The 13,808-nt window shown below is 38.0% G+C and overlaps 1 protein-coding gene across 1 annotated transcript; it reads left to right on the top strand.

Annotated features, from left to right (window-relative positions):
* Positions 1-2,247: 2,247 nt before the first annotated feature.
* On the top strand, positions 2,248-11,983 carry LOC121426794 (aqualysin-1-like). The gene is made up of 8 exons (XM_041623193.1): positions 2,248-2,562; positions 4,894-5,034; positions 6,430-6,559; positions 6,856-6,971; positions 7,553-7,694; positions 9,694-9,878; positions 10,551-10,722; positions 11,461-11,983. The coding sequence occupies exons 1-8, from the start codon at positions 2,440-2,442 to the stop codon at positions 11,595-11,597; spliced, it is 1,146 nt and encodes a 381-aa protein (XP_041479127.1). The 5' UTR covers positions 2,248-2,439; the 3' UTR covers positions 11,598-11,983.
* Positions 11,984-13,808: the final 1,825 nt, after the last annotated feature.

The raw sequence follows: 13,808 nt of genomic DNA, 5'->3' as shown, positions 1-13,808 counted from the left end.
CACTTTTGTAAGAAAAAGATTAGCGTTTGATCCAACATTATACCCTTAAAGGACAAGTCCACCCCAACAAAAACTTGGATTTGAATAAAAAGAGAAAAATTCAGCAAGCATAACGCTGAAAATTTCATCAAAATAGGATATAAAATAAGAAAGTTATGGCATTTTAAAGTTTCGCTTATTTTCAACAAAAATGAACGAGCCAGTTACATCCAAATGAGAGAGTTGATGACATCACTCACTCACTATTTCTTTTGTATTTTTATTATATGAAATATGAAATATTTTTATTTTCTCGTCATTGTCATATGAAATGAAGTTTCATTCCTCCTTGAACACGTGGAATTCCATTATTGTAACACTTTGTGCTTCAGGCAAGGAGGTCCTAATCGTCAAATTCGTAAAAATTGAAATATTATGTAATTCAAACAATGAAAAACAAAAGAAATAGTGAGTGACATCATCGACTCTGGATGTAACTGGCTCTTTCATATAACTATTTTCTTCAAAATAAGTGAAACTTTGAAATGTCATAACTTTCTTATCTTACATCCGATTTTGATGAAATTTCCAGCATTGTGCTTGTCTGATTTTTCTCTATTGATTCAAAACAACATTTTTCTGAGGTGGACTTGACCGTTAAGTATTCGCCGCGAGTACAAAACCACCCTTCTTATAACGTCAGTGTTTAAGCAGCTGTGTGGGTGTCTACTGCGATTCAATGGCAAACATAGGATGCAAATTCCAGATATTTGGGCATAACTGGATTACTTCAGAAAGTACATGAACATGTCATGCCATTATGCTTCAGGGACAGTATAGGGAATTCTCACAACACTGCGCAGACATATTCTTGAAAGTAGAGATTCTATTGTCAAAAGCACTTAATGACAGCAGTTCGTAGTTCCTTTCTGCGCATGATCAAAAGATCTATGAATGATCAGAAGAAGGTCATTTGTACTAAAGTGACATGGTGCTTTAAAATCTAATGAGATTTTCGTTTTCATTTACATCCACAAAAAACAATGCTTCCACGAACGACTGGTATCTCACAGTTTGTCAAGTACATTGTGCAACATGCTAAGATAAGCATTCAAAGTAGGAATGCAACAAATACCTTTATTAAGTTTTCATTGGTGTGCTATTCTTAAGTCACCTGGTCTTTTCAATTTCTTCATCCTGCTATGTAAGGCAAGCTTACGTAATATCTTGCTTTGAAATCTGCATATCATGATGAAAGAAATGAAAGGTCATTTGACCAAAATTGCCCATGAAGTAACTACGAACTGGTCTATTCGTCTGCGTCTCTGGACAAACCTCAGCTTCCAATCTTAGGACGATCTGCCCTCCCGGTTCACCAATTTTCAACAAAAATCTCTCAGCTTTTCAAATTACGGGCATTTTTAATGCATTTACTATATGTTCTAGAATCTGTCCCCGTTGCGGATTGCGAAAAAAAACTGGCTATTGTCGACGATGACCGGTTGGTCCCCACGTATGCCTTCTAATCCCCCCGGTTCAACCCCTGTAATCAATCCCTGTTTGTCTGGGATTTTTTTTTTTGTTTTGCTAACATTACACCAAACCTGGAGGAGCTTAAAGGAGAATGAAACCATTGGAACAAGATAGCTTGTGTGAAAACAGAAAAATAAAAGAATAAGAACAAAGAATGTTTGAGAAAAATCAGACAAATAATGAGAAAGTTATGAGCATTTGAATATTGCGATCACTATTGCTATGGAGATAGCAAATTGGCAATGAGACAAAGATGTGTGATGTCACTGATGAACAACTCTCCCCATTACTTTAGTATATATTTCACTTGAATTGCCTCTTTTATCACATCTATCCACAGATCATGTGTTCTTTCTACATGAGGGCATGTAATACATATTTTTTAAGAATACATAATGGATAAAGAGTTTGTATCATCGTAAGAAAAAGCAAAAAGAGACATTTTGAGGGTATTTTATAGTCCACCAAAGGGAAAGTTGTTCATCAGTGACATCACACATCCTTGTCGCATTGCCAATGGGAGGATCTCCATAGCATTAGTGATTGCAATATTCAAATGCTCATAACTTTCTCATTATTTGTCCGATTTTTCTCAAACTTTCTTTATTCTTATTCTTTGATTTTTCTGTTTCTACACAAGCCTATTTATTCCAAAGGTTTCATTCCCCTTTAACCTGACATGAACTCAACCGCATGAGAAGAGAAAAGAGGGGGGGGGTGTTATATTGTGTGATTTTGTGTTGTGGCATTGGTTAATGCACTTCACCTTGGCGTCTAAAGCTCAGCATTTCACAAACAAGATCATACCATGGGCGCGCAGGCAGTGGAGTAATCACACATCCGTGACGATCTGCATCTTCAACGCTGGGGGACTTGTCTTTGGCTGGTGATTTATTGAAGGTGCGTGAACCACAGGAAATTTCGAAAATGATTAAAATGGAATTGGTTTTCGCAATTTTGACCGGCCTTTTTACCACTGGATTCGCCAGAAATGTGACATTTCACAGGGTTGCTGAACCAATCGAAGACCACTACATCGTTGTGATGAAGGTGAGAAAGTTAGGGAATAATCACTTTTTGATATAAATTGAATGATTATCAGTAGCCTTAGTCCAAATTGTGATTGTTATTGTTTTTTTAAACGGGCCCGGATTTGGGGGATGGGGTTCAGGCGGAGAAGGTGGAAAATTATATGACACCTAGCCCCATGAGATCTGTGGAGAGGAATGGGATGCGGAGGCCTAAGCGGGGGCCTAAGACCTTCATTGGCTCACTAAAGTTACAATTTTGCACATAAAATTATATTTGTACAATTATTTAAATCCAACAGTCGTAAAAATGTTCTTTTTAACCTTTTATACTGGAGAATCTTTAGATAAAAAGGCCATAGATCCTGTGTCGAAACATCTGTATAATTGTCAGAACTCTCGATACATAGATTTAGATTCAAATAAAAATAATCTTATCATTTAAATGATGGTGATTATCGTCTCCCACAATCAACTCGGCGTGCAAAATATTTAATGAAGATGTTATACAATATGAAGTTGGATAATGCTAGATACTATACAGTGCGTATCAAAAAAAAGTTTACACTTCGGAAAAATCCTGTAAAATTATATATTTGTAATATCCTGACGATTTTTCCACATTTTAGCATTGGTACAGATCCATTTAAGCAAATGACGATATAACTGTCGAAAAATATTTCCGCTTGAGTGAGCACCACTTACTTTTGAAAAGTTGGTGAAAAATGATTTGCGCAGAACTTTGAAATAGTTATGCGAATAAAAGTAGACCTTAATCATGAAGAAAACATGGAAATTAACAAGTAAAATTGATAGGAAAATATCTTTTACCTTTTTAAACTTGTTTCCTTGCCCAAAACACTTCGAAGAGTGCATGCGCCCCATCCCACTCCCCCACACACCGAGTCCATCGTGACGATATTTGCTTTACACTGAGCTGTGATTTACATGAAATGGCTTAGGCTTGATTTTCATTTTGTTAATCATTGTCAAGCTTGGGAAAAGTGTGGAGAAACAAGTATTAAATGAAAATGAAATGTAAACCAACTTTAAATGATAAGAACTTAGTGAAAAATGCTGGAGATATCTGATATAAACTTTTGTTCAGATTCAGTTATGTCCTCAGATCCAGCTGGCACAAAAAGGGTAAAGGTTGTGCTTACTAAGTGTTGAAATTTCAAATTTGGGCGGCAAAATTGTTACAAAATGCTTGAATGTATCCGTTTTATTTCAATTGGCTAAAAGTGCTAGGGAAATTTATGAGAAATGCTTCGCAGGTAAGTTTGATTTTGCCCTTTCCCCTCGACACAGCGTGAAAACAAGCATTTCTGCGAGCTTTACAAAAATGGACAGTGCTCACTCAAGTGTAACATTCTGTCAAAACTTTTACTTTCATTGGATAGATGAGACCCAAACCCATAATTACATGTGAAAAAATTACCCACATGTTGTATATTTTTTAATTCCCAGGGCTTTTTCAAAGTGTAAACTTTTTTTTGATACGCACTGTAGAATCAAAATGTTGCGATCGAGAAAACAAATTGAGGGATAAACAATTGCGATGTCTAAAAGGTTAGCTCCACCCAAACGTAAAGCGAACCCGAGTTAAAACAAGAAAAATCAAACAGGCTTAGTAATTAAGATTTAATCGAACAGGGTTGTAATATGAAAATTTATGAAAAAATGTCAGATTTTCAAAAAACGGTTATATGCACATGGCGATTTGCATGGATAGAGCTGATCACAGTTTGGAATGTTGCACGGGATCTTGAATATTATCATTTTTATAAAAGAAATCTGCTTGACGATTTCACTTTTTTTAGAAAACAAAGTTTTCTTTTTTCTGAATTTCAACGACGTAGCCATGGTAGCGGGAACTTTCTCCGGTAGTATGAACATGATGAAGGGGGCATTACCAAGTTGCCTTATAAAAAGTATTATGCTATCACAGTAAGATAAGTTATCTTGCGAAGTCGACAAATCAACATTTGTGTTTCGACATGGCAAGATACGCTATATTGCCAGGTAGACTTATAATCAAGTGAATAATTTCGATAGACTACATACTCGAAACACAGTTACATTCGGAAACTTTTAAGTTTCATCCGCTCAACAAGATCGCAAGAATTTTGTTATGTAATGTCGACTTAACCTTTTTCTTTCCGAGAGAAACGTATCTTTCCAAGTCGACACATAGAAAGTATTGAAGTAAAATTGGCAAGATGATATAGAAGTTGATGTTTTAGTATTTATTTTCAATATCTATTTGAACTTTACTGATGATTAAATTTGAATTTCAATCTGAGTTTAATTTGAAATTGTCACTGAATTTAAAATTTGTCACTGAATTTAGCCGAAAGAAGACGTGGTCGCTGTCAAGAAGCTAATCCAACTAGATCGGTCTGGAATCTTCAGAGACTCATATATCAAGCACACCTACACAACGGCCATTAATGGCTTCTCCGCTAAACTATCAGAGAGAGCTCTCGCAAAGGTAAGGTACACTTCTGCCCTCCTCCGCAAATTCTTTTCCTCTCACCCTATACCCCCCCCCCCCCCCCCCCCCCCCGGCCCATGGCATTCATTGAATCACACATGCGTTTTCACGAATAAAGTTTCAGCACCTCCAAAATTTAATAGATAAGTTTTTTGTATTATATCACGTGACCCCCCCTCCCCTTAACCGGACTGGCGCCAGGATTGGGGGTTCCATGCCATTTGCTCCGGCGACTATTGCTCCGCTGTATATGACACACACTGATGGAATCGATATCATTCAATTTACCATTTTTTTACCGTGTGAAAGAGTGGTGAAATCACTGTCATGTAATTTTCCACTCATTGATGGGTAGACCACCATTATATTTTTTTACAGAAGATTGCAAAGATGTAAACATGACTGACAATTTATTGTTGGCCAATATGATACTTTAACATATACTTAAGAGCATGACGACCCTCTAATACAGCATTAGTCATTTTGTATTAAACGGGTTTATCTCTTTTTTTTAATGGCTATTACAACGATAGTCAGGGTTAGTTTGATTTAGGATTGGCGACATATGCATGTGAGGCATGCAGAGTGCAAGTACCTTTTGCGGAAAGACCATGAATTTCGTATGGATGAGATAATCCGCTAATCTCGTATCGGACATTGGTTTATATTGGACAGATCCAACTAACTTAGTTGCTTAGACACCTTTCCGTCCACATAATCGTGTGGTTACTTATAGGCATGGGATCATTGATTGAAATTAATTATCAATAGCAAATTATAAAAAAAAAGAGTTTTAGAAATAAAGAGTTGATGTCAAGTGGTTACATACCCGGCCTGCAAGAAAAAAAAATTGTCAGTTTTTCGGTGCCCCAAAAGTTCATTCTTAGTATGACAAATTGTATTCAGTACCCCCTCCTCCGAATAACTGGTGGCAGATGTGCATGGCCATGGGAAGCGGGGTGCTAAGGGATACTGCGTGTATTACTCTTCATAGGCAGCACTCCTTGGAATTCTGGTAGATGTCAAAATGCAGATTATTTTTTTTGTGTCAAATTCATATCAGCACCCCTAGTAAAAAAAAATCGTTCCCAGGGCCCTGCAGATAGCTACCCATATACTGATCTTTTATAACAGGATTTGATTTTTTAAAACGAATTCGACATTTATTTTGTCATCTTCAAGATCTCATCTTTATATATCTTCCCCTATCCATTATCTTATCTTACATTACCTTATCGTATTTTATCTTATTTTATTGTCTTATCTTCAAATTCAAAAGTAAAATTCAAATCTTATCTTGACTTAACGCAACTTATCTTCTCGTATCTTTTGTTATCGTACCTTTTAAACTATTTCATCCGATTTACCTTGACTGGTTCCGGACTGGTTCAGCTCTTGGCTCGGGATGAGATCGACTACATTTCGCAAGATAGTAAGGTCACCGCTACTGCTGTAGCTCAATGGGTCTTAGACCGTATCGGTCAGCGGAACCTTCCACTGAGTGGCGATTTTAGTTTCTTAGGTAAGTATCAATAAACGTAGAGGGTGTCAACACTGCAGTATTCACAGAGAACTTTCCCACCTAATCAAGGAACGAACTCTTTTCCTTCCTTCATACCTTTCTGTCTTTCTTTTATATTTTCTTTCATTCTTTCTCCTTTCTTCCTTTATGTTCATTTTCTTTTCAATCTCTTTGTTTCTTTCTTTCATTCGTTTTTTTCTTTCTTTCTACCACTCTTCCTTTATTTTTCTGTCTTTCGATCTAGACTAAGCCTTTTTCGCTTTCTTCATTTTGCTTGCCTCCAATCTTCTTTTAAGGAAACGGTTCTGGAGTCAATGTGTACGTCGTGGATACAGGGATCTTCCCAGGTAGCTCTTTCTTTGGTGGTCGAGCAAAGGTAGCCTATGACTCGGTCGGGGATGGACAAGCTTATGTAAGTGAAATCAATTAGGCGGGTTGTTGCGATCTTTTTCTTGATTGGATTTTGTTTTTCTCTAATATTTAAAACCATCATGCGCGGCGAGTTCGTGAAACTTTTGTTCTCTAAGGGAGGGAGGAGTGGTATATAATGATACGATCCAACCCTTTTTAAAATTCTAGGAGGGTCTTTTTGGCCGTTATGTCTACTGGAAATGCATTGATCCGCGAAAGTTTAGATATATATAATAATTTTCACGAGATCTACACTCCATATTGCTTATTCTTCAGTGGAGCGGAGGGGGTGGGACAATTTTTTTTGAGCGTCTGGGCGTTTTATTGCATAATCTTTAGGCAAAAAGCATAATCAAATTTTAAAATACCATTGCAATGAATATAAGATCACTTCGCATCCTTTTCATTTGTAATCAATAAAATTTATATGATTTTCAAGTATTATATATATCAATATCGTCATTGTCCAAGACAATCTCACCATCAACATCATCGTTATCATTATTGCCAGAACGATAATCATCATCACCATTTATATTATCAGTGCTCATCATCATCGTGGTCGTCGTCAATTTTTTTTAGGGCATTGATTGCAATGGTCACGGCACCCACTGCGCCGGGACCATAGGAGCGGAGATATTTGGAGTTGCCCCGGGTGTTAACCTCTTCGGAGTACGTGTCCTCGACTGCCAAGGAAGCGGTACAGCTGCTGGCGTCATCGCAGGTAAAACGATAGGGAGCTTTCAGAAACTCGGAGCAAGGGACATGCAGTAAACAGTAGTTTGAAATAAAAGGCTATTTGTGCACGCCTGAAATAAAAGGAGTCGCCTTTTCTGCATCAATCGCAGACGATTGCCACTTAAGCTAGGATTACATAAAAACCGAATTTTCCTCAAATAAATTCTGCCCGAATATGGCCTGATTTGGATGGATTCGGTGGGTTCGGAACCTATACGTCACTGATTCGGTAGCTCCTCCGGTAGAGACGAATGGGTCCAGAAGAGCTAGGTCCCCAATCAGCACATGGACCTGACCACGGAGGATTATCTATTGTTACTGGGGGTGCTGTGGCAATGCCCAGCACCCCAGTAACAATAGACTAATCCTCCGTGGATGGTCATTGAATCAGGACAAAATTGGTAAGAATTGACCAGAATAAATTTTGGCCATGCCGAATAGAGAGAAGAATCGAACCAGAGGTGCTCAGAATCTTGCCGAATGTGTCCCGATTGCTTCGATAACAGCCGAATGACAACGCGATCGGAACGAATATGGCCGAATTAATGCGCCAATTAGCGCGGACCGGTAAGCCCCGAATACAAATACCTCCCCCAATCCAGCCGAATGTCATCAGAATACATCCAAAATGTGTGCGGAATAAAATTTGTTGTGGCCACATTCGAGAGTATTTTGGAGGGTATTCGGCTGAATTTGAACACTTCAGACCAAGCCCAATTTCTCCTCGAATGTTCTCGAATCCCTCCCAAAGTAAGGCTAGGGTTACGCCATAACCGAATTCTGAATAAGTTCGGACCGATCCTGCCCGAACTGAATATTGCCTGATATTTGGATGGATTCGGTAGTTTCGGAACTTTTTCTTAGAAACGAATGGGTCAGAAATACATCCCGATTCAGCGCAGAATCTCCAAGAATTGACCCAAATCAGTTTTGGCCATCCCGAATAAAGCCAAATGCCACCCGAATATTTGCAAGAATAGAGCCAAAGGTGATTACAGCCGAATAATGAATCGAAAATTGACCAGTATTGGGACGAATATGAATAAATGCGCCGTTCTCGTACCGTTTCTCATGATACGAACAGTTCCGAGTTTGCCCAGAACACTCCGAATACCTCTCCTAATCCAACCGAATGTTATCTTAATACACCAAATGTGGCCCGAATACATGGACCTGGCAACGGAGGATTATCTATTGTTACTGGGGGTGCTGTGACAATGCTCAGTATCAATAGACTAATCCTCCGTTGATAGGTCCCTGGCAGAATAAAATTTGTTATGGTCACATTCTAGAGTATTTTGGAGGTTAAACGGCTGGTTTTGACATTTCGAAAGAAGCCGAATTCTTTCACGAATTTTTCCGGATCCCTCCCGAATTTCCTCGTATTTGCGGAGGGGGAGCAAAATAACTCGAATACGAGTATTCTGATGGATTCGCAGCTGAATAGGTTCAGGTGTAGGGGCTTTATACCTTGGTCACATTTGTTCTACGGCGGCCGTACGGCGAGTCGAAAACAGCCGTTTCATTCATTTTTATCAAAACCACCTATATTTAGCTGGTACAAAAATGTTAAAACGGCTGTTTTCGACTCGCCGTACGGCCGCCGTAGAACAAATGTGACCATGTGTTAGCTTCATCTAGTCAAAATCCATGCAGAGCCGAATCTCTCCAACATGAATTCCGCAAGCGGCTTTTTATGACCAGTCCTTGCATTTCATCGCAGACAATTTAAAATGGAAAATGCGAGAAAATTGCAATGAAACTACGCAAATGCGCCTTCCTTCGGGATTCCTGCGAGAAGTTTTTGGCATTAAGAGTTTCTCGAGATGAGGTTACTAAATAAGTATTGTAAATATATAGGAACATAATCGCGGTAAATGTTGGACTAAATATTCAATTTTTTTTTGTTGGACGGGAAGATCAGTGCAATGATATGTGGATACATTTCGAAATTCAAATTTTTCTTATACTTTTTTTTCACCCAGGTTGTGATTTTGTTGCGCGTTCAGCTATGAAACCCGCCATAGCTTCTATGTCACTAGGAGGCTTTGCGCAGCCGGCGTTGGACGATGCTGTGAGAGGGATGTTTCATGCTGGCGTTACCACAATGGTTGCGGCGGGCAATTCCAACAATGACTCCTGTTTATTCTCACCAAGCAGAGTCAGAGAGGTTTGTTGACTTATTTTTGTATAGCTTAGCTAGACATATTGCATCAAGATTTGATATCACATCGTAAAATTATCTGGGTCCTGGGAACGATTTTTTTTTCAGAGGAGTGCTGACTTGGAGAAAAAAATGACGATCAAAAACAAAAAAAAAGTCTCTCAAAAGTGACCGTGATATTTGTCAATATTTCTACATTTTATCATTCCAACTTGATTTAGAGAAGCTACTGCCAATGGTGTAAAACATACGCAGCACCCTCGCTTCCCAGTGCCATTCGATATCTCCCGCGTTCTTACTCGGTGACGCTACACATGCTCCTGCGACATTTGCTTTGATGATTGATGATAGCAACGCAGAACTTGCGCCCTTTGGCAAGGCGTGTATCTATATACATTTGCCACTCTCCACCCAGGTATGGGTACCCGGTAGGGAAAAAATCTGTGAATGCTCGAGCGCCCGATAAGAGTAGCGTGCTAAAATCGGGGTAATAGGGGGTAATAGTATGCAACGCATATATAGAAACATTGTATTAAGAACTGTGTATATCTTGCATATTATTATAAGTACAAGCTAGTAGACTACACCTAGGTAAATAGTACCCGAACAATGTCAGAACGTTGGCAACAGTTTCAACTTTAGCCTTGCCAACAAACAATTCACTTTCTTCTCATACAGGCCATAACGGTTGCTGCTACGGCTATCAACGATCGCCGAGCTTCTTTCTCCAATTATGGTAGTTGTGTTGACCTGTTTGCCCCGGGTGTGAATATCCCAAGTGCGGCAATAAGCGGTGAAGAGTATATCGCAGCATTCAGCGGAACGTCTATGGCTTGTCCTCACGTAGCAGGTAATTTATGCAACCAATTGTTATCAGGATATGTTTACTCCCATTCGATCAATATTCTCAACTAGCCTTTGTTTCTAGGCATTTACTCCAATTGTTGACCATTAAGTTATCACCCCTTCCCCTCCGATGTCGGTCGTTTTTCGCCGCGTAATCATATTGAATTTCGGCACGCGGTCTACGGTACTGCGACGATATCTCCAAGATTTGTTGTCGTAAATTAATCCAAACCTATTTTTTGCTTTGAAAAAAGGCTTTGAAAGTATGTTAATTAAAGAAATAGAATAAGAAGGTGGTTGTTGGTCTTTGAAATAAGTTCCGGGTGGTTTTAGGATGCTTACCGAAAATGACAAATAAAAATTTATACAGATTGACGGTATCATTTTTTTTTCTGTATGCCAGTGTTAATTAGTATATAGGCCCTAACCTTGAGGTAATTATGTTGATCATCTTACGCTGATGCCCTTGGAACTTGTTGTCCCTTTAGACAGGCATCGTGTCTGATATGACGTGTATTTCAGAAACTGAACGACTTAAAAAAAATCGCTTAAGCCCTGGTGAACAAGAAAGTCGCTCGATCTCGCATTCACCCGGGTTTCGCCAGCTCTCGTCTTCGACCGTTAGTTTCGTTTCTGCCACTACTTGACGAAGATAATAGCCAAGTCACGATGCCTTTACTTGTCAAATGGCTAGTAGACAACAGGTTATAACACTAATACACATTTATTGATATACATGTAGGTGCTGCAGCTATTGCTCTTGGCAAATCTGGATCGATGACCCCTGCTGAACTGAAAACCAAGATGCTCGATGACACAACTCCAGACGTGGTCGCCGATGTATCTGGCTCTCCGAACCTCCTTCTTTACGTGCCATAACAACCTGAACAGACTTGGATACCAGGATTCCGTTTCATTAAGACTTGTTATAATAACAAATGCACGTTTTATACAAAAAGTCTATATCAAAGTGAATAATTCAAGTAGCTTTTAACTGATGTTATTGCAAATTTGTTTTCATCACAAGTTTTACGAAACAGGGCCCTAGATCGTACTGGAATACGACGTTTGTCCTAAGCATCACCGTGTCAAGAATTTTTTTTCCTTAGGAGCAAGAATTAGCATAAATGTTAAGCAGAATATTAATGAATATGTACTGGAAATGCGAACCGATTGACCTTATGAGAATGGTGTGTTTTATCTTACATTTACAATAAATTTTAGAAAGCAATAAAAATTGCATTATTCTACAATTTTGTAGGTCCTGTGCACTGCACTTTTGCCATTGTTGCTTTTTTAATGTCTTGGGACCTTTTGGCTCACGAGCAAACAGTGAATCATTTATTCAATAAATGAACATGCACATGAAATGATTGAATGAAAATTGGAGAACACAACGAATGACATAGGATGCGGGGCTTTCTTAAATCAACATCCGTTTGACATGTTTGAGCTTTGGATGTATTCGTTATTTGTAAAAGTATTTTTCTGCTTGCAGGAGAAAACGCTAAGAGGTTATAACGATCGTATAATATTCGCAGTACTCTTTATGTAGATAGCATACATAAATTCTGAAATTCTCCGAAAATGGTATTTTTTTAATCATTGAACAGTACAATTTATGTTATTCTCTCTCTTTTTATCTGTTTATTCTGTGATTGAATTCTTCCTCTTTCTATAATGCCGAACCCCTAAGATTTCAGCCATTTATCTTTTTCCCCCTCGGTGACGTGCGATTTATATTACATGATTATATTTGACAAAACCGTATTCATAGCTTCACTATTACACGTCCTGAACATCACAAGAGAAGTTTAAAAGTAATTCTGGGGCCCGTTGCATAAAACATTTTACCTGAGAAATCTCAGGTTGTTCTTACCGGAGTATTTGCCCTGTGTTAAAGTCAATGGCAGAAATCAGACTAACCTTAGTTTTCAATTTTTACCAGAGTTTTCTCAGGTAAAAATTTTTATGCAACAGGCCCCTGATGATTGTATGGAAAAAGTACGATAAAGATTTTATTTTATGAGAGAAATGTTGGGGTCTGCTGTATATGAATGATTAGCCTAAAAAATGCAGAATATAGACGTGTAATTGGAGCGCAGTTTTGATCATTATATGTATGCATGCGAGTATGAAGATATACGCTATTTTATTGTTACACAGCATAAACTGTGGTGTTAACCGGTGTACATAGAGGACCACACCAGTTATTTTACACCGGTGTTAAATTGGTGGTGTTAGTTTTACGCCTATAGGTGTTATTACAACACATTTTGTTTGTTACATTTACACTCTTCGATTTTATTTTTAATCTCTAGAGTGTAATTTTAACACCTCAAGGTGTGGTCCTCTATTAACACCAATTGGTGTATGTAGTGTGAGGTGAAAACAATATTTTTGTACAAATACAGTAGGTATTTCACATTAATCTTTTTATGTAGTTTACAACATGATATGTGGGCATCGCCATTGGTTTTAAACAATGAGCAGCTTTCTTCATTGAAGACGAATCATGCATTTTTTTTTTTATTTAAAAAATAGTCATTCGCCTTATTGTTCAAGTATTTTATCTTAATTCTGAGAGCAATTCTATGAAAACTGCACATTGCTATTTCAATTTTCCACAGACATCTGGATGAAATACAAACATTTTTTTGCGCTCAACATGTTACAAAACTGAATAAAGATTATTCATGAAATTAAATAAACAATCTATGCACTACAAATAAGAAATTGATAAAAGTGTTATTCGAAGGAAATAAGGCAAACCACTTGTCCTATGAAGTTTAGATGTATTATTTTTTCGAAAGGAGAGGACATTCACCTTTACGGTATTTAATCTGTATGTTTTGATAGGGGATAAATACATTGTTTTAAAACAGCAATTTTCTATTCTGGGGTACAGATGGGAGCGCTTGGCCCCCAAAGTTTTCATGACCAAGAATAGAAGAGAATAGGAAAGAGAAAAGGGGGAAATATAGTATTATTTTCTCAATGTTATGTTAAAATCTTATCACAAATTTGGATATTTGTTTTTAAGAAAGTCGAAATTTTTGGCTGATTACGCCATTGTTTACTCTCGACCTT

Source organism: Lytechinus variegatus, chromosome 13, assembly GCF_018143015.1.
Source record: "Lytechinus variegatus isolate NC3 chromosome 13, Lvar_3.0, whole genome shotgun sequence".
Lineage (NCBI taxonomy): Eukaryota > Metazoa > Echinodermata > Echinoidea > Temnopleuroida > Toxopneustidae > Lytechinus > Lytechinus variegatus.
The sequence above is the reverse complement of the archived record's forward strand: the minus strand, read 5'-3'. Positions and strand labels throughout refer to the sequence as shown.